The sequence below is a fragment of the Mirounga leonina genome, unplaced genomic scaffold (genome assembly GCF_011800145.1).
Source record: "Mirounga leonina isolate KUSES-001 unplaced genomic scaffold, KU_Mleo_1.0 Mir_125, whole genome shotgun sequence".
NCBI classification, from domain to species: Eukaryota; Metazoa; Chordata; class Mammalia; order Carnivora; family Phocidae; genus Mirounga; species Mirounga leonina.
This window is the reverse complement of record NW_023270305.1, coordinates 31,905,239-31,922,265: the sequence shown is the minus strand read 5'-3', so window position 1 is coordinate 31,922,265 and position 17,027 is coordinate 31,905,239. Positions and strand designations below refer to the sequence as shown.

Genomic DNA, 17,027 nt, shown 5'->3' with positions numbered 1-17,027 from the left:
GGACCTCACAGTTCTGCATTTGCAACCAAACACAAAGGCCCTTCCCAGCCCACATGTTGGTGCACTGAGAAGTGAAAGATAAAATAATACCTAATAGTGTGGGTCTTGAAAATACATCTCCCACGTCGTCCCTGCTTGTCTTTTTTTTTTTTTTTTTAAGATTTTATTTATTTATTTGACAGAGAGAGAGAGAGCACAAGCAGGGGGAGCGGCAGGCAGAGGGAGAGGGAGAAGCAGGCTCTCCGCCGAGCAGGGAGCCTGATGTGGGACTAGATCCCAGGACCCTGGGATCATGACCTGAGCTGAAGGCAGACGCTTAACGACTGAGCCACCCAGGTGCCCTCCCTGCTTGTCTTTCATAGTTTTGTTTTAAAATAACATTTGAAATCTGACTTCTTTTTAGGAGAAACAAACAAACAAACTGTCAGGATTTCCATTCCATTGGATCTTTTTCTGCATCTGGAAGAATATATCCAAATTGCTGAAATAGAAAAAAAAGGATAATTCGAAAACAGTGAAAAATGGTTAAGTAGGTAGAGTGGACTGAAAATGAATATGAAAATCATAAACTGAAAATGAATTTAAAAGGTAAAACACCTGAGATGGCAAATAGAGTCATTTTTTCAAATGCCCCTAAAGTGGTAAAATTGCACTGTAGTACACAGAAGTGATTGAGAGAGGAAGCCAGTCCTCGTAAAACCAGAGAAAAACTTGGTAAGCAGAGGAGGTATAATTAGAAATAAAAAAAACAAGAAATGAACAAAAGTGAAAAAGGTGCAGCCCTGTTCCAGGTTTCATAACAATTACCCAAAGTTTCCCTGAAGCGTAGGCATATTTACAAAAACGCTAAGTTACATTTGAAACGGGAAACATATTCCGTGGTATATAAAAGTTATAGTAAATAAAATGCCTGTGACTGGAAATATTTATTCACTTGTTCAACTAATATTTATCGAGGTGCTCCTATGCATCCGGATGGTTCTAGGCTCCGGGGCTTCATCAGCAAACAAAACAGACCATGTCCCTGTCCTCGTGGAGCTGATGTTCTGGCCACAAATGAATGGACAGATCAAAAGATGATTTCTAAATGTGATAAACTCAACCACTTTGCCACACTGACCAAATCCCCTCCATCGAACTCAACACGTCAGAACCACGGAAAGGGACCTGAGAGGCCATCTTGTCTAGTCACATTCAAAGTTTATTTTCATGGCAGACTCTGTTTAAAGGGTATCTTCTATGGTAAGGGGCTGGGACTTAGGGGGCTCTTTAGAGCAGTGAGCCAAGAGCCTTTCCCAGCTGTGGAAGGGGTCTGTGGTATGGGTGGGCTCCCACCGCCCACCTCCATGCAGGAATCCCAGCACATGCACCAACCAACCAAGGAAGTCTTACGTCAAATGGGGCATGGGGGGAAGAATACTAGGTGGTCTTAGGTGCCAGGACCTCTTCCTCCTCTGCGAAGGGGTCTGTGGTATGGTTGTCACAGTGGGGAGTATTTGCCAGCCATCTCCTCTGTATTTGTAATTACCTGCCTGTAATTAATACACACACACACACACACACACACACCCTGCCCCTTCTGAAGGGGCATCCGTGGGTTTGTCTCCTATACCCCAAGCATAGCTGGTCTATGGAAGAAATCTGACTGAGGCTGGACCAACCTGCTGCCCCCACTGGGCATTTGGGTTTGGATGCTGAGGCAGAAAAGAAGCAGATACTTGAAGTCCAGGGAAGGGCCACAGATTGCCTCAAGGTGCAGTTGTGATCACAGAATCAAATGAATTCAGCAGATAGTGGGTAAATAAAGCCAGGCAAATTTCTTTACTGCAGGACTTTTTAGAGCCTTTAATATGCTTTAATATATGTAGTGACTTTCCAAGATGGGGCCAAGGTCTGTGGTGTTTCCCAGACTTATGGGCTGTACCTCACCCGTCTAGTATTCTACAGCAGACCCTTTGGGGAGAGTGCGTGTCCATGTATATGTACTTACACTTGCTATATAAGTGAAGGAATTAAAGCACAGAGAGGGAGGGTAAGTTCCCCAAGGTCACAAAGCAGGTTAATCTCAGAGGAGGTCCTGGCACCTAAGACCACCTAGTATTCTTCCCCCCATGCCCCATTTGACGTAAGACTTCCTTGGTTGGTTGGTGCATGTGCTGGGATTCCTGCATGGAGGTGGGCGGTGGGAGCCCAGGTCCAGCGTAGACACCAGGGAAAGGGCGGGATGGGGCACTGAAGGTCAGGCTTTGGGGAGAGGAACCGGCTCCATTGCTCTTGGTTGCTCTTGGGTGGTAGTCATGGCTTCCGCAGGGTCCGAGAGCCAATAGAGGGCTTGGGACAGGCGCCTTGCAGGAGTGGCCAGTAGGACAGCCCGGGCCGCCGGCCGAGCCAGCTTCCTGCGCCTTCCCCCAGACCGCAGGCGGGCGGACGGAGAGGGCCCGCCCAGGCAGCCAGCGCCCGGCTGACGCGGGCTGTAAATCACCCCTGGACCACAGGCCCCGTGCCCTCCCCATGGGTTTCCTTCCCGCCCCTTAATCCTCCTCCTCAGACTCGGTCCCAGGAAGCAGATTCCTGCCGGGGCCAGCCGCGCACCGCACGGCCGGCTCAGGGGAGGTGAGCCTGGACGCGGCGCATCAGGATGCTCCCACCTCCCGCATTCCTTCCTCCCTCCTCAGCCTCTGTTAGCTGGGCGAAGCCCCCTCCTCCTCGGGCCCCCCCCTCCAGCCCTGCCGCCGGCCAAGCCCAGCCCCCCAGGCCTGCGAGGCTCCCCGGGGCCTGCGGTCGGCAGGCCCTCCAGAACCGTGGTTTGGCGGCGGCCCGGCCCCCCAAGCCTGCAGCTGAGCCGGAGCGGCTTCTCTGTGGTAGAATAAACACTGTCGATCGGGATTCAGATCCTGCTGTGGCCAGCTTCCCGCGCCTCCTCCAAACGGGGGCGGTAGCTCACCTCTGAGATGGGGGATGCGAGCAAGCCCCCGGGAGTGGCAGAGGTGCCCCGCAGAGGTTTTGCTTCAGAAACATGCAACTTAGCTGTTTGTTCGGGGTGGTCGCGGGAATCACAGAGAAGCGGTACCTGGAGCTGCTTCAGTAGGAGTGGGCTGTACCAGGTTAAGGCACTGCCATTACTCTGGCCTGTTCTGGGAGGACGTGTCCTTGCAGACCCTCCCCGACAGCTCCTAAGGTCCCAGCAGCCCCTGTGACCCTGCCCCATCTCCTGCCCCTTCCTGGTAGCAAGTCACACCCTGTGGTCACTGTTCTCAGGAGCAACTGCAAGTCCAGCTGCCAGAGCGAAGGTTCCAGAGGTCAGCACGGTGAGGCCCTTAGAGATGGTCTAACCTCTGTGGTTTCCAAACTGTGCTCCTTAGCACCCTGGGTTCCCAGAGACGTCCCAAGCCTCACATTGGAGGGAAATGCACCCTGCGACCCCCTTGCCCTGTGTCCCCCCACCCTACTGCTCCAAACACACCAGACCATGTTTCTCTGTTTTCTGTGTAGGGCTGCCCAGGTCAGACTTTATTTCTACCGCTTAAAAGAAAGTTCGACAATTATTGACCTGGTCCAGCTGTGTCATTTTATAGATGAGAACGCCGAGGCCCAGAGAAGTCAAGTGACTTGTCTCAGGGACCCCTAGGTGGTGGGTAGATGGGCAGCACCTTGAGTTGGCCCCGTGACTCCAGGTATAGTGCTCTTGTCTGAACAGGAGAGAAAAGGAGCTGCGGATGGCCATTCCCATGGGGTGTGGCCCGGAGGATGGTGTGATCAGCAGCACTAGGTATCCCTGAGCTCCCTCTAGCCCCTGCAGCCCTGCCCGTTTCCCCAAACCGGCAAAATCAGCAATGGCTCTCAAATGCAGGGTGCGGAGTCAGGGGACAGGCTGGGCCCTGGGGGCAGCCGGTCCTGGGTTCAGATGCTGGCGCCGTCACTTACTGAGCCCATCAAGACGCAGTTCCCTGCCTGGGCCACACCGGTCCCTCCTGGGACAGCAGCAAGGAGTAAACGAGAGGAGGTGCTGAGGGTGCCAGCACACGGGACCAGTTGGCCTTTAGGATACGGGAGTCGGGAGAGTAGGGTTTCTTCTGACCGTTGGTTGTTTCTTTCAGGAGTGACTGGCCCCAGTCTAGGCCAAGGATGCTGCTGTGGGCCCTCTTTCTGGTCAAGCCCAAGGAGAAGGTGAGCTCTCCAAATCCAGCCTTGTCTTCTTCTCCAAGATGCCGCCAGATGCTCAGACCACTGCCTGTCAGGGTGCAGGGGCACATCTGCCTCCCTCGCACCCTCCTGTCCCCTCTCAGCCACTCCGGTGACTCCGCACTTTGCCCTCTGCCTGGTGGGGAGGGGAGAGCAAAGCCTCCCCCTTGCCCAGGGCTGCAGAAATTCATTGCCAAAGATTCCACAGAGACACTGAACAAATTGTGGTGATAACAGCCCACAGTGAGAAGCCACACCATTGCTCTATGACTTTGGCTCCTCCCATTGCCAAAGCCATCCCAAGCCAAAGACGAGTCAGCAGTCCCGCTGGAAACTCATGGAAGGGATGGACATTTGGTGACCATGGAAGTGCTCGACCCTCTGACCTGGAACTCTCTTTCTACATTGGGCCCTGAGCTGGCTGGGTACAAGATAAACTTTCTGGGGGTGGCGAGAGAGGGCTGGGGGTGCTTGTACAGAGTGGGATATGAGATCCTGGCCCTCTTCTTGCCCTCCCACTGGCTGCCCAGGCCTCTGACCCTGATTCTCAGTGTTCCTTGGGTCCAGGCTCCTTGGGCTCTGAGCATCAAGGCAAGGGAGGAAGGGGGAGGAAAGAAGCAATATTGACCATCCTGTACCCCACCCCAGGGACTTGCCCCACCAGGGTCACCTAAAGGGTCTTTGTTCCCCAGCCAGCCCAGCCAGCCACTCCTTGCCTGTGGTCCACCCTCCTGGCTGGGAAAACAAGATGGTTCCCTGCATGAAGGCCAGTAGTCTGTTCCCAGTTATGCAGAGGGACAGAGGGGAGGAAGGGACCAGGGGAACGGGTCAGTAAGTTGGGGAAGGTGCGGGCCGGGGGGCATGTTCAAAGCCAAGGCCTGTTCCTTCCTTGTGCTCAAAAGGCCAAAGCTGTTCACATCTGTGCTCAACCATCTGCTTCAAATTGAAGTAAAAGCCCCAACATGTAAAGAAAACACTTGCTCGTGTTGAATGGACTCTGTGGGTAACCAGGACCTTGGCTGGTCAGTTGAGGGCCAGTTGTGCGGGAGGGGAGAGGCTGGTCTCGGCCTAGAGGTCGAGAACCCTTCAGGAAGTGGGCAGCGTGTGAGTGTGTGCATGTGTGTGTGTCAGGGGGTAGGGGGCCCTCACCATGACCTCAGCCTGGACTAGTGACCAGGAGGCCTGGTCAGAAACGTGAGGAGCTCTTTCCACTTCAGACCTCACTCACTTCATTCAGCCCAGGGATGCCCTCTCTTGTCTGCTCCTCAGGCTCCTGGACTGGGGCTGGAGGGTCTGCAGGCCCAGCTGGCAGACAGGAGCCTCCTCCCCTTGCACTAATGTTTCCCAGGCACAGCCCTTTGCCCAGGACCAGGTTGTTGGGCGGGCCTGGATCTGGGACAGAAGCAGGGGATCTGGATGGCTCAGAGCACTCCTTAGAGCAAAGGTGCCCTGGAAGCCAGCCAGACAGAGCGGGCTTGGGATGGGGGCAACAAGGGGACGCTTAAGAAAGGTTGGTCACCTGGGGGCGCATGGGTGGCTCAGTTGGTGAAACAGCCGGCTCTTGATTTCTGCTCAGGTCATGACCTCAGGACCCTGGAATTAAGCCCCGAGTTGGGCTCCGTGCTCAGCAGGGAGTCTGCTTGAGGATTCTCTCTCTCTCCCCACCCCCCCGCCCTTCCCACTGCTCACACACACTCTCTCTCTCTTTAAATAAATCTAAAAAGAATAGAAAGGTTGGTCACCTAGGACTCCAGGCACAGGTCACAACCCCACTCACTTGTCTCTCTGAATTTCTGAGTAATACCTGTGGCACTTCCTAGGGAAACAGGAAATGTGGACCAATGAGCATCAGACTTATTGACATAAGAGGACCCTTTCTGTTATTAAAAGGTGGGGAGGTACCCCCATCGTGCTGCCAGGGGACCAGACCTATGGCCTTCCCACTCAGAAACAATGCATGGCCTCCACTCCCCACCCCTCTCTTGTTCCTGGCCTTCATTACGTACTTCCCTTTCAGTCTGAAGCATCTGTGGATCATCAGCTGCATATCAGACATCAAGCTAGTTGTTGGCAATAGAGAGATGGATCTCACACAGCACCTGTCTTCACAGAGGTCATGGTTCTGTACAGACAAGCAAATAATTATGATGCAGTCAGTTGTCTAAGATGTTGTTGGGAACTTCAGGAAAGAAAAAAACTAATTCTCCCTAGGCAGGTGTCAGGAAGAGCTTTCCTCCAAAGGGGCCATGGGAGTTGGGTCTTGAAGGATGAATAGAAGTTTTCTGTGCAGAGGAATGAGAGAAGGGCTTTCTATGCATAGGAATACTTAGCCCTGGCAGGACATTGGAATCACCTAAGGAGATGATTAAATATTGATATGAAGTATTTATGCCAAAGTCCCATCTCCAGAAATTCTGATGTATTGGTCTGGAGTGTTCCCTGGACACTGGGATTTTTAAAAACTCCCTAAGTGATTCCAATGTGCCAGCAAGGCTGAGAGCTACTGGTTTAAGTGGTCAGCTCTCGGACATAAAAGCAGCTTAGAATCACTGATACGGGATGCAGACTGGGCCAAAGATGCGGCTGGATGGATGTGTGTGTGTTTACGGCTTTGTGTGCACATGCCCACACACGTATGCAGAGGAATGATCAAAAGTCTATGCTTTTCTTTCTTTTTCCAGCTTCCCCACCAGCACGGCAGTTTGTGTTTTTGCACGCACACACACAAACACATTCCTTCTCGTGTACACATGCACACCCATGGATGCACTTGCATGTATTCCCAGGGAAGGGAAATCGGTTTGAGATAGATTCAGATTTCCTCGACAGTCTTTTAGACGGTTTTACATAAGCAACCATTCAAGAAGACCCTGGCCCAAATAAAAATTATGAAGAGCCACCCTCTTCATGTCCCAGTCCAGCGGAGGGTTTTGGTCACGGAGCCCCTGCAGGCTTGTGTGTGGCACCCCCTCCTGCTTTGTTGTTTGCTCTGGGTCCCGCGGCCCCATGTGCCTGGGATGGCTCATCAGTCACCAGCCGCAGAAGGACCCAGGGCACCTGCGTGAGTGTGAACACACACGTCTGCGCGTGCACCTCTGTGTGCGTGCCCGGTTCGTGCAGCCCGCGTGCTCCCTGCTCTCCGCAGGACAAAAACTCCAGAGCACGGCTCCAGGACGCGGAGCTTGCAGCTCCACTGAGCTCCACAAGGCTCTTCAAAAATTTGGGGCACGGAGGCTGCACTGCTTCCTGGTTCCGGCCTCGGACCATCCCAGAAGAGAGGCTGAAGTTCTGGGGAGGGCAGTCCACAAGCCCCTGGGCCCCCATCTGGGCTCACAGCTTGGCCAGGGCCCCGGGTGGGCTCCATACTCCCTTGGGGCCCTGTGGCCCGCCACTCCGGCCTGAGACCTCCTCCTCCCCTCCCTCCACCACCCCAAGTCCTCCAAGGCCCTGGGCTGTCCTTTCCCCTTTACCCCACCCTCGCCCCTCTCCCCTTCCTCACCAGCCAGTGAGGAGGAGGGGCAGGACCCAGGGCTGGGGAACTGGGTGACTGTGTGTGGGGACTGAGACAGGAGCTGGAGGAACAGAGGCCCTTCGTACCCACGGTCCGGGGCGGTGATGTGGGCGTTGCTCGTTAGGCGGAGGCCAGCGCTGTGCTGTGGTCAGCCATGGGAGGCCAGCTGGGGGTCTGGGTACAGCACTTGCCTCCCTCTTGCCATGCTGTTTTCTGAGTGACAAAGTCCTCGCCAGTGGCCCAATGACAGAACAAGACTTGGACGTCTCTAAGTGTTTCCTCGAAGGGGATTTGTACTGCCATTTTCACTCTGACCTCTTGCTGTCGCCCCTCCTGCTCAGCTGTGGTCTGTCTCCAGGCTCCAGGGGGACAGGGAGGCATGGAGGGGGCCCTCCCTGGGGGGCATGGGGGGAAGGGCAGCTGGCTTCATCCTCCGCTACCCACCCCCATCTTGGTTCTCACCTTGGCACTGGTCTCCCCTCTGAGACCCCGGGCCCCAGACAAGCTCTGTCTGCCTTCCTGAAGCCAGGCACCTGCAAGGAACTTGGATTTACCCACAACGACCTGGTTTTACAGATAATTGGGCACATGTCTCCATAGCACAACCTCCAGATGGTCCTATGAATTCCTAGAGGGCAAAGATTGGGTCTAATTCATCTCCAAATCCTCGAAAAGGCCTTGCAAAATGTATATATTGGTTTCTCTGTTAAATGAATAAAAAGTGGAAAATATGGTGATTCACGCATTTCTTTTCCTCCTTCCACAAATAACTACCAAGCAGCTAATTTGTTCAAGACCCTGAGAGAATGGGACACAGGCCTTTTCCAAAACCTTCAAGAGGCTCCGAGGGAGAAGGTCTAGAGCAGAGTGGAGCCTGGGCTTGGGGCTGTTTGCTCTTTCTGCAGCTGAGGGACCTGAGCGCCCGCAGAGGACCGCCTCGGAGCGCAGGGGCCCGGCACGGAGCCGGTGGACAGCTCTTGACTGGGTGTGGATGAATGAATGACCGCTGCCACACCCCATGCCGCCCGCACGGCAGACATCACCTGTCAGTGTGGCTCTTCTCCCGGGCTGGAGCTCCTGACAACGCTCCGGGCAGTCACTATTAATCAGCTGAAGAGATGTGCTTCCTTTGCCCTCCTGGAGCAAGTTTCAGTGGGAACCCCCTCAGGCCAACCTCCAGGCGCACCACAAGGAATGTTCAGAGGCTAGATTCGGAGACCGGCTTCCTTATTGCTCACAGGGCTGTGTGGCACCCCCTGGCCGGCCTCTCTGTCCCTGATCTGTTCCTGCTGACCCTTCCTCTGCTGTGGCCCATAGAGGTCTCTTTCTGAAGTCCCTCCCCTGGGCCCACCGCGGCTAGGTCGCAGTCCGGACTCCTCAGCTGCCCATCGGACCTGTCAGGAAGGGTCCCTCCTCTCCTCCAGCGTCTCCAACGCCTCCCCAGTCTCTATGACCCCAGCTTGGCGTCCCGGGGAGCTGGCTGAATCCGAGGTTCCCTTTCTCTGGCTGCCCAGGAAACAACATTCTTTCTGAACCCTAGTGTTTGCTGCAGTGGAAACAGTTCCTTTTCAATCTAAGTTTCCTCTGCTTCAGATCCACCCAGGCCCCCCTGGTTCCTCCCAGAACACAAGTTCTCTCAGTCCCAGAACGTGGGCAGCCAGAGAGACCCTGCCCTACCCAACAGCAGTGGCCTAGGTGCTTGTCCACCCATCCTAAGAGCTCCTTTCTCCTGCTCAGATATAAATAAAAACATCTCCACCCCCACTCCACATTCACAGGAGACCAGCATCACTCCGAATCTCCCAAGATTCTCGGGGGGAGGGTTGTAGCCCCATGGTTATGTCGGCTTTGATCTCTTGGGTCCACTGAATTCATAATCTCTCTCCCAATTGCCTCCTATGGCTGATCCCTTCTCTCTAACCTGCTTCAGCTCAAGGGAACAGATACTTTCCTCGATTTCCCCCAAACATCATTCACATAAGACAGTTGTATGTAGAGGAATTATTTTTCTCTTTCTTGATTTTTTAAAAAAATGTCCACACTCACAAAACAAAACAAGACCTTGCTTTTTTCTTCCCAACTTATTTAGCTGATTTCATGTATTTTTGACAGGTTCATCATGTTTCCGGCAGTTATAAATATTTTCCCCTCTGGCTTCAGTCCCTGACACTGCATTTCTGGGCCGTGATTCACCCTAAGTTATCCCACAGCTGGGGCTTGAATCCAGCCTTTTTTCTTCAAACTAATATTCCCCTAACCAACCCCAGGTCCCCAAAAAACCCAGGCCAGAAAACATGAGACTATAAAATATGGTATCTAACGGAAAGGTCATGAGCAAACAGGGCAACTGACTGGGGCTCTCACCCACCCCTCAGCTGAGCAGGTATCCGAGGTCTTGCTTCCAGGAGGAGAGATGCACGCCCTGGAGCAGCCACATTTCTCCCTTCAGGCTTTCCTGTAACCAAGGCATGTCCAAAGACAGCTGATTGACAACACCATCAGGAGCAGGGGACAGGACAAAGCCTGCCCCCTCCCCCAAGAGGCAGACAGAGCCCTGAACTTAGCCTTGTGCCAAGCCCACACCCCAAACCACCTTCAAAACCATCTGGCCCACAGACAACATGCATTCATCCTCTGGGGTTTCATTTCCAGCTCCACACCAGAAGTTTCTAGAGAATTTCCTTCTTGCACACACATACATGCATGCAACACACACTTGTTTTTTTTCCTTAAATAAAGAACTCAAAATGCTTCCAAGTCCCAAGAAAGAAATCTCCATTTTTGGAGAAGAAAATAAAACAAAAAGGCAAGTTTTTTTGGTACACTTGGGGTAGCTATGTTGACCTTAGTTTTCTAAATAAAAATCCAGGTTTGACAAAGCTTTTGGTGCCTCTTCCAGGTGTGAGAGGCAGCCTCACAAGCCAGATTTATTATTTGGGGAACAACTCTATGATGAATAGGACTGGGCCTTCTAAGAACAAAGGGTTCGATGATCTTCTCCATTGGGGGCCCCTTCATAAGGGTTCCGAAAAGTCCTGCAGTAGGAAAACGTTTAACTCTGAAAACTGAGTGCTTCTCCAACTTATTTTGGCACTTATTCTTTTAAAAAAGATTTTTTTTACTGTTGCAAAATATATGTAACATAATATTTGTCATTTTGACCCTTTCTTTAAGTTCACAATTTAGTGGCATTAAATAAATATATGCACAACGTTGTATAAACATCACCACTATCTATATCCCAAACTTTGTCATCATCTCCCCCCTAGCCCCTGATAGGCTCTAGTCTACTTTCTGTCTCTATGAATGTGCCTATTCTAGGTACCTCATGTAAGTGAAATATACAGTATTTGTCCTTCCCTATTGGGCTTATTTCACTAAGCATACTGTTTTCAAGATCTGTCCGTGTTGCAGCATGTATCAGAATTTTATTCCCTTTTATGGCCAAATGATATTCTATTGTTTGTAGATACTACATTTTGTTTATTCATTCTTCTATTGATGGAGCTCACTTAATCCTTATTTCATACCCTTGTCTCTCATGGGACACTAAGGGGGTTCCCTAGAACACACTTTGGAGACTGCTGGTATATGGAGCCACTAGAATGTGTGGATTTGGGGTGGGCCAGGACTTTCTTACCCACATGGTTGCCCCAGGCACTGCCAGAGGGGCTCTGGTCCGCTCAGTCTCCAAACTCAAGGCAGAGCTGAAGCCCCAAGAGGCGAGGCTGTCTGGAAAGTACCTTGGAGGGGTGGTCGGTGGTTAGCGCTTGGGGAAATGAGGGAGAGCCTTGCTCTCCAGCCCTACAAAGGACACATGGCCCTGCTATGCTGTGGGGACCCACTGGGATGACTGACAGCTCAGTGTTGGTGACATCTGTCAGGGCTGCCTTCCCTGGCTTTGATGATAGGTCTGGACAGGAGCCAAGCTGGAGGGGAGCAGTTGCCTGAGAGGCCCTGGCCCCCTCTTGGCAGCCTCACAGGTGCACCCTGTCCTGTTCCTTCAGGAGCTGGACGGACTGTTCTGAACCACGGGCCCTCCCAGCCCCTCCCTGTCAGCACTTTCCACAGAGACCTCTCTCCAGCCGCAGACATGCTGGCCTCACTCTCCCTTTCAGAGGGTCTTCGAGGCAGCTCTCTCCTCCCCTGGGAATGGGAACGGGTCTGGGAAAGGCAAGTGAGGCAGCACTGAGTTGAGCCCGCAGGGAGAACGTGGGCCCCTCCAGGAACCCAGAGGCCTGGAGTCCAGCTTGGCCTGAGCTCTGACTCCAGGAGTCCCCTCTCTTGAGTACAAGCAGCCAGTGGCTCTGTGGCCTCCAAGGTCCCTCACAGCACTGGCCGACTAGGGTCCCAAACTGAATGGGTTCTGCCTGCCTGCTGGAGGTCACAGTTCAGATGACAACACCCCACACCGCGAGGAGCTGGGAGTCCTGCCTTGGTCTTGCTAGAACAGCTGTATTTCTCCTCCCGACAGATGATCTTTTAAACCAGAGAATTATTTGAAGGAGCAAAGCCCTTCCAGAGCTGTGAAACAGAACAAAAAAGCAACGGCATCTTTAGAGAAAATTACAAATAAATGAGCTTTCATCCTTCTAATCTGGGTACTCACCTCCCCAGCCCCGCCCCCCCAACTGAAGGCCCTTCACCCTTGGTCCAAACTCCACATGGCTTGGGCCTGCCAGGACACCTCCTTTCCCCTCACGACACTGGTACTTTTCTCTCCCTCCACCTTCCTGGCTCGGTCGTGGGCTCCGGGAGGGCAGGGAGCGGGTCCGGCTGTCTTCCTGGGGCAGGACAGCCCTCAGGACCTGAGGCCTTGACAGAAAGCATGGCTGCTCTGGAATGGGAGGGCTCTTTGGGGTTCTTTGCCCTGGTGAGGGGGGCTGCAGGGGGGGCCCAGAGGGTCCTGCGCATCCCACTCCAGCCTGCAGGTTGTCCTGCAGAGCCCGGCAGAGATTCAGGTGAGGGAGGAAAGCATCAAGGAAGATGAGTGTTCTCGGTGTGCAATGAATAAGAAGCACCCGCCAGGGCGTCTGGGTGGCTCAGTTGGTTGGGCGACTGCCTTCGGCTCAGGTCATGATCCTGGAGTCCTGGGATCGAGTCCCACATCGGGCTCCCTGCTCGGCGAGGAGTCTGCTTCTCCCTCTGACCCTCCTCCCTCTTATGCTCTCTGTCTCTCATTCTCTCTCTCGCAAATAAATAAAAAAAAAAAAAAAAAAAAAAAGAAGAAGCACCTGCCACAGGGAGCACGCAGTGAGGGGAACCGCTTCTTACTGAGCTTCTCCAGCCCAAAGCTGCTCAGAGGATTGGTGCGAACTTGCCTCAGCCCCAGGACGAGCGAGGGGTGTGTGTTCGTCCTTAGCGGGGCCTGTGTGCACCCACCTCCCAGGCCCTGAGCCCACCTTGGGACCTGCGTTCTCACGGAGCTCCGCCTCCCTCTCCCACCCGGGCCGGTCTGTTCTCAGAATGCCTTCTCCCCTGCTCACAGAGCCCAGCCCTGCCAGGGGGGGCCTCCCTCTCTCGGTTCTTGCCTGTCCTCTGTGGGAGCCCACTGTGCCTCTCCTGGGTGCTGGTTGCCCCTCCCCAGCCTGGTTTCCTCTAGGTATGGGTTTGGGGGTCAGCTTCAACTCCATGAGTCGCCTCTCTTGAGTACAAGTAGCCAGTGGCTCTGTGGTGTCCGAGGTGCCTTGTGTCCCCACCCCAGGCACCTCCTGGCATGAGGTCATCATGGGTACCAGGGGCCCTGACACTGGCGCTCAGCCCTGCTGCTCACGCCTGTGTGGCCCAGGGCACATCACTCCTCTCTGAGCCTCAGTTTTCATCCACAAAATATGGGGTTGGAGGACATGATGACTAAAGCTGCTTCCAGCTACATAACTCTATCGCCCTAGAGGGTATCAGCCAACATCAGGCTGAGGTAAAAATCTACTTAAATTTAAAAAAAAAACAACCTACTTAAGTTCTATTCTAAATTCACCGTTTTAAGCGTGCCTGCCCCACCAGGCATCACCCACTATAGGAAGGAAGAGGCATTTCATTCCATCTACTTTTCTCACTCAGGACTGGCTTTGGCTGGCCTGTCCTCTCCCCTGGCCCTCTGGGCCCCTCCCAGGGCTGCGGCCTTCCTCTGGCCCGGTCCTCAGTCCTCAGTCAGGGCTCATTTCCTCCCCTGGGCCTGAGCACTTTCCCAAGGAGCCAGTGCCTGTCCCTGCTGCCTGGACACTTCCCCAGAGGCAGGGCGTGGATCAGCGTGGCAGGCACCAGACTGTTCTAGATGAGACTTCATTCACACAGAGATCAGCTTTCTTCCGGCCCTGGGTCAGAGGCACCTCGTCAGGCGCTCAGGGACACAGCGGTGTGGTCCATTGTTGTCTGGAGAAGCCCAGCTGCCTCCAAGGCCTGCCCCACCTGCCCCAGTTACGAACCTGACCTCACGGCCCACTCCTCTCCTCTCTGTAGCTCTTTGATAAACCAGCCCAGCCTTCCTCCGGGCCTTTGCACCAGCTGTTCCCCCACCCTGGAATGCTCTACTCCAGAATATCCACATGACTTGTATGCTCACCTTCTTCAGTTCTTTGATCAGATGCCACCCACTCAGTGAAGCCTTCCCCGATTACTCGATTTCAAACTGCAGCCCACCCACACTGCACTGTCCCTGGCATTCTCGTTCTTCTTCCCTGTTTTATATTTCTCCCCAGTGCTCTTCACTGACTGACATGCTATGTCTTATAAATGTATCTGTTTGCTTATTGATTTTTTTCCTCCCTTTGAAAAGTCAACTCCATGGGATCAGGGATTTTTGTTTGTTTTATTCAATGTATCCCTAGCGTCTAGAACAGTGCCTGGCACATAGTAGTAGAACAACAAATATTTGTTCAAAAAATGACTTGGGAGCATTAGCAGATGTCCTTGCACATATATCTTCATGTTCTGGGCTTTTTACTTTTGCAGACTAAATCCTGGAAGTGAGGTTGTTATGTCAAATACACAGAGTGTGGAGGAGTACTTTTAATTGTAATAAACAACTTTAGATTATTTTCCCAAGGGGTTGTAACAAGTCATGCCCATTTCCCTGCCTGTGCTGGATGTCGTATGACACTTGAATTCTTGCCAACGTGCTAGGGAGGGGGAAGGCATCTCATTGTTTTAATTTTCATTTTCCTGACTAATTAGAGAAGGCTGTGTTTCTTATTTATTGACTACTTGAATTTTTCTTATTTCTGTTGTCTTGTTCATAACCTTTACTCATTTTTTGGTGTTGCTTGGGGGGAGTGGGGGAAAGGTTTACCTTTTCTAATGAGTTTTTAGAGGGAATCTTCGTTTCTTAAAAAAAAAAAATCCCAGATAATTCTGACACTTACAAAGGTTCTAGGGCTATTGCCCTAGAGCGAGTATCCTCTTGGTTTGCCACAGGGGTCCCCTGGGGGTTTTAGAATTAAAGATTTTTTTTTTCTTGTTTGTTCTCCATATTTTCTGCAATGTACTGTTGTTATTTCAAAAAAGACTAAAAACAATCATAGGAAAGTCCTTGTGCTGTCATGCCAAGTAGAAAAAGTATTTACAATTAAGATGTACTTTTTCTTTTAAGATTTTATTTATTTGACAGAGAGAGAGAGAGAGCACGTGCACACAAGCAAGGGGAGTGGCAGAGGGAGAGGGAGAAGCAGGTTCTCTGCTGAGCGGGGACCCCAACAAGGAGCTCAATCCCAGGACCCTGGGATCATGACCTGAGCCGAAGACAGACACTTAACCGACTGAGCCACCCAGGCGCCCCTATACACATTTTTAAAAAGATTTTATTTATTTATGAGAAAGAGAGTGTGGGCAGGGGGAGGGGCAGAGGGAGAGGGAAAGCAGGCTCCCGGCTCAGCAGAGAGCCTGACACAGGGCTTGATCCCAGGAACCTGGGATCACCACCTGAGCCAAAGGCAGACCCTTAACCAACTGAGCCACCCAGGCAGCCCTAAGATAAAAAGGCTCTCTCTATGTAGAAACTCTAGCAGTGAATCAGCCCAAACGAAAAGGAGGGAGGATTATGGGTAATTTTTCCCTATGACGGGAGGCAGCAGAGTGAGGCAGGGAAGAGGTGATGGTGAATCCTTAGTGGAGAAGGATAAGCTGTTGGAATGATGGCACTCAGCCCACAACACTCTCTGCTGTGCCCTGGCAGACATCACTAATCAATCACTTAAGTTGTTTCACTGAGGTCCAGATTCGGTCTTAGAATCTTTCTCAACCTGGTAGGCCAGGAGCTACCGGCCCCAGATCAGAGTTGGCTGGCAAGATTTAACCCATTCATCCATTCTTGCCCAGGCAGGAGGCCGTGCACTCAGAACCAGCCCCGCAGAGGCCTCTCATGCTCACCAGTTGGCTGCTTCTGCCCAGAAGGGGCCCCTAGGGCTTTTCAACCTATACTGGCTCCCATCCCTGGTACCCAGCATTGTTTTCTGGAATCCTTTTTCCTCTGGACCCTGGGACTTGTTGGAACTGGGAACACTGTCCTCAGCCTGGATGCTAGGACTGTGACTTCATCCAGACCCTGGCACATCCCCTCGGGTACCACACCTTGGTTGCTCCCACGATTGGCCTGACTCTCCGGTTCTCATGATTCCTGGCCTGCCCCCGACTCTACCCATGGTCTCCGCTGTGATTTCATGCCCTGTGTCCACTGATACATCCTGACTATCTAACCAGGCTCTTAACCCTGCCAGCCTCTCCTTCCTGCTCTGCACTTGACTTGCCTCAGAGCTGACAGATTCACCAAGACTCACTGCGGGATGCCCAACTTCCTCACTGACCCTCCTCCTCTAGACCAGGTAGGTTGATTAGAAAGGATTGGAGGAAATATTTTTTACAGCTTTTTCTGTTTGGGGAAAAACACTAAATGATATAGAAACACTACATAAAAATGTGTGAAAAAAGTTGGCAGTAATTTAACCACCTGGAGATAAGCATGGCTATTGAGCAGGCAAACACCTTTCCCAGTCACCTCTCCGCTTCCACACCCGCTGAGATATGTGTATATAAATCGTCTTAAATGGAATCATGCTATTATTCAACCTGTGTTTTTCACTCATCCATATATCATGAACATCATAAAGGATGCCATTGATGAAAAACATGTTTTCCCTCTCCTAGAATGTAAATTATATTCCACCAGGTTCTTTTTTTCACCTGGCACATCTGCATTTTTGCTTCTTTTGAGGCAGGAAATTAATTTATGTCCCTTTTCTCTCCCAGAGTAATAGACCCCCACTTTCTAGCTGGGGCTACAGCCACTACAGTAAAAACAGTACATCTTTATACAGTCTCCCCCCGGACTGTTGTGGTCATG

At 52.3% G+C, this 17,027-nt stretch overlaps 1 protein-coding gene across 4 annotated transcripts in view; it reads left to right on the top strand.

Moving 5' to 3' along the window:
• Positions 1-5,158, top strand: part of ATOH8 (atonal bHLH transcription factor 8) — a 31,523-nt gene extending 26,365 nt beyond the window's left edge. For 3 of the 4 annotated variants that reach the window (XM_035001143.1, XM_035001152.1, XM_035001144.1), the window contains one exon: positions 4,098-5,158. In XM_035001143.1, the coding sequence (XP_034857034.1) occupies positions 4,098-4,413 (316 nt within the window). In that variant the 3' untranslated portion in view covers positions 4,414-5,158. The remainder of the gene's footprint in view (positions 1-4,097) is intronic. The other variant, XM_035001150.1, reaches the window with a different exon arrangement.
• Positions 5,159-17,027: the final 11,869 nt, after the last annotated feature.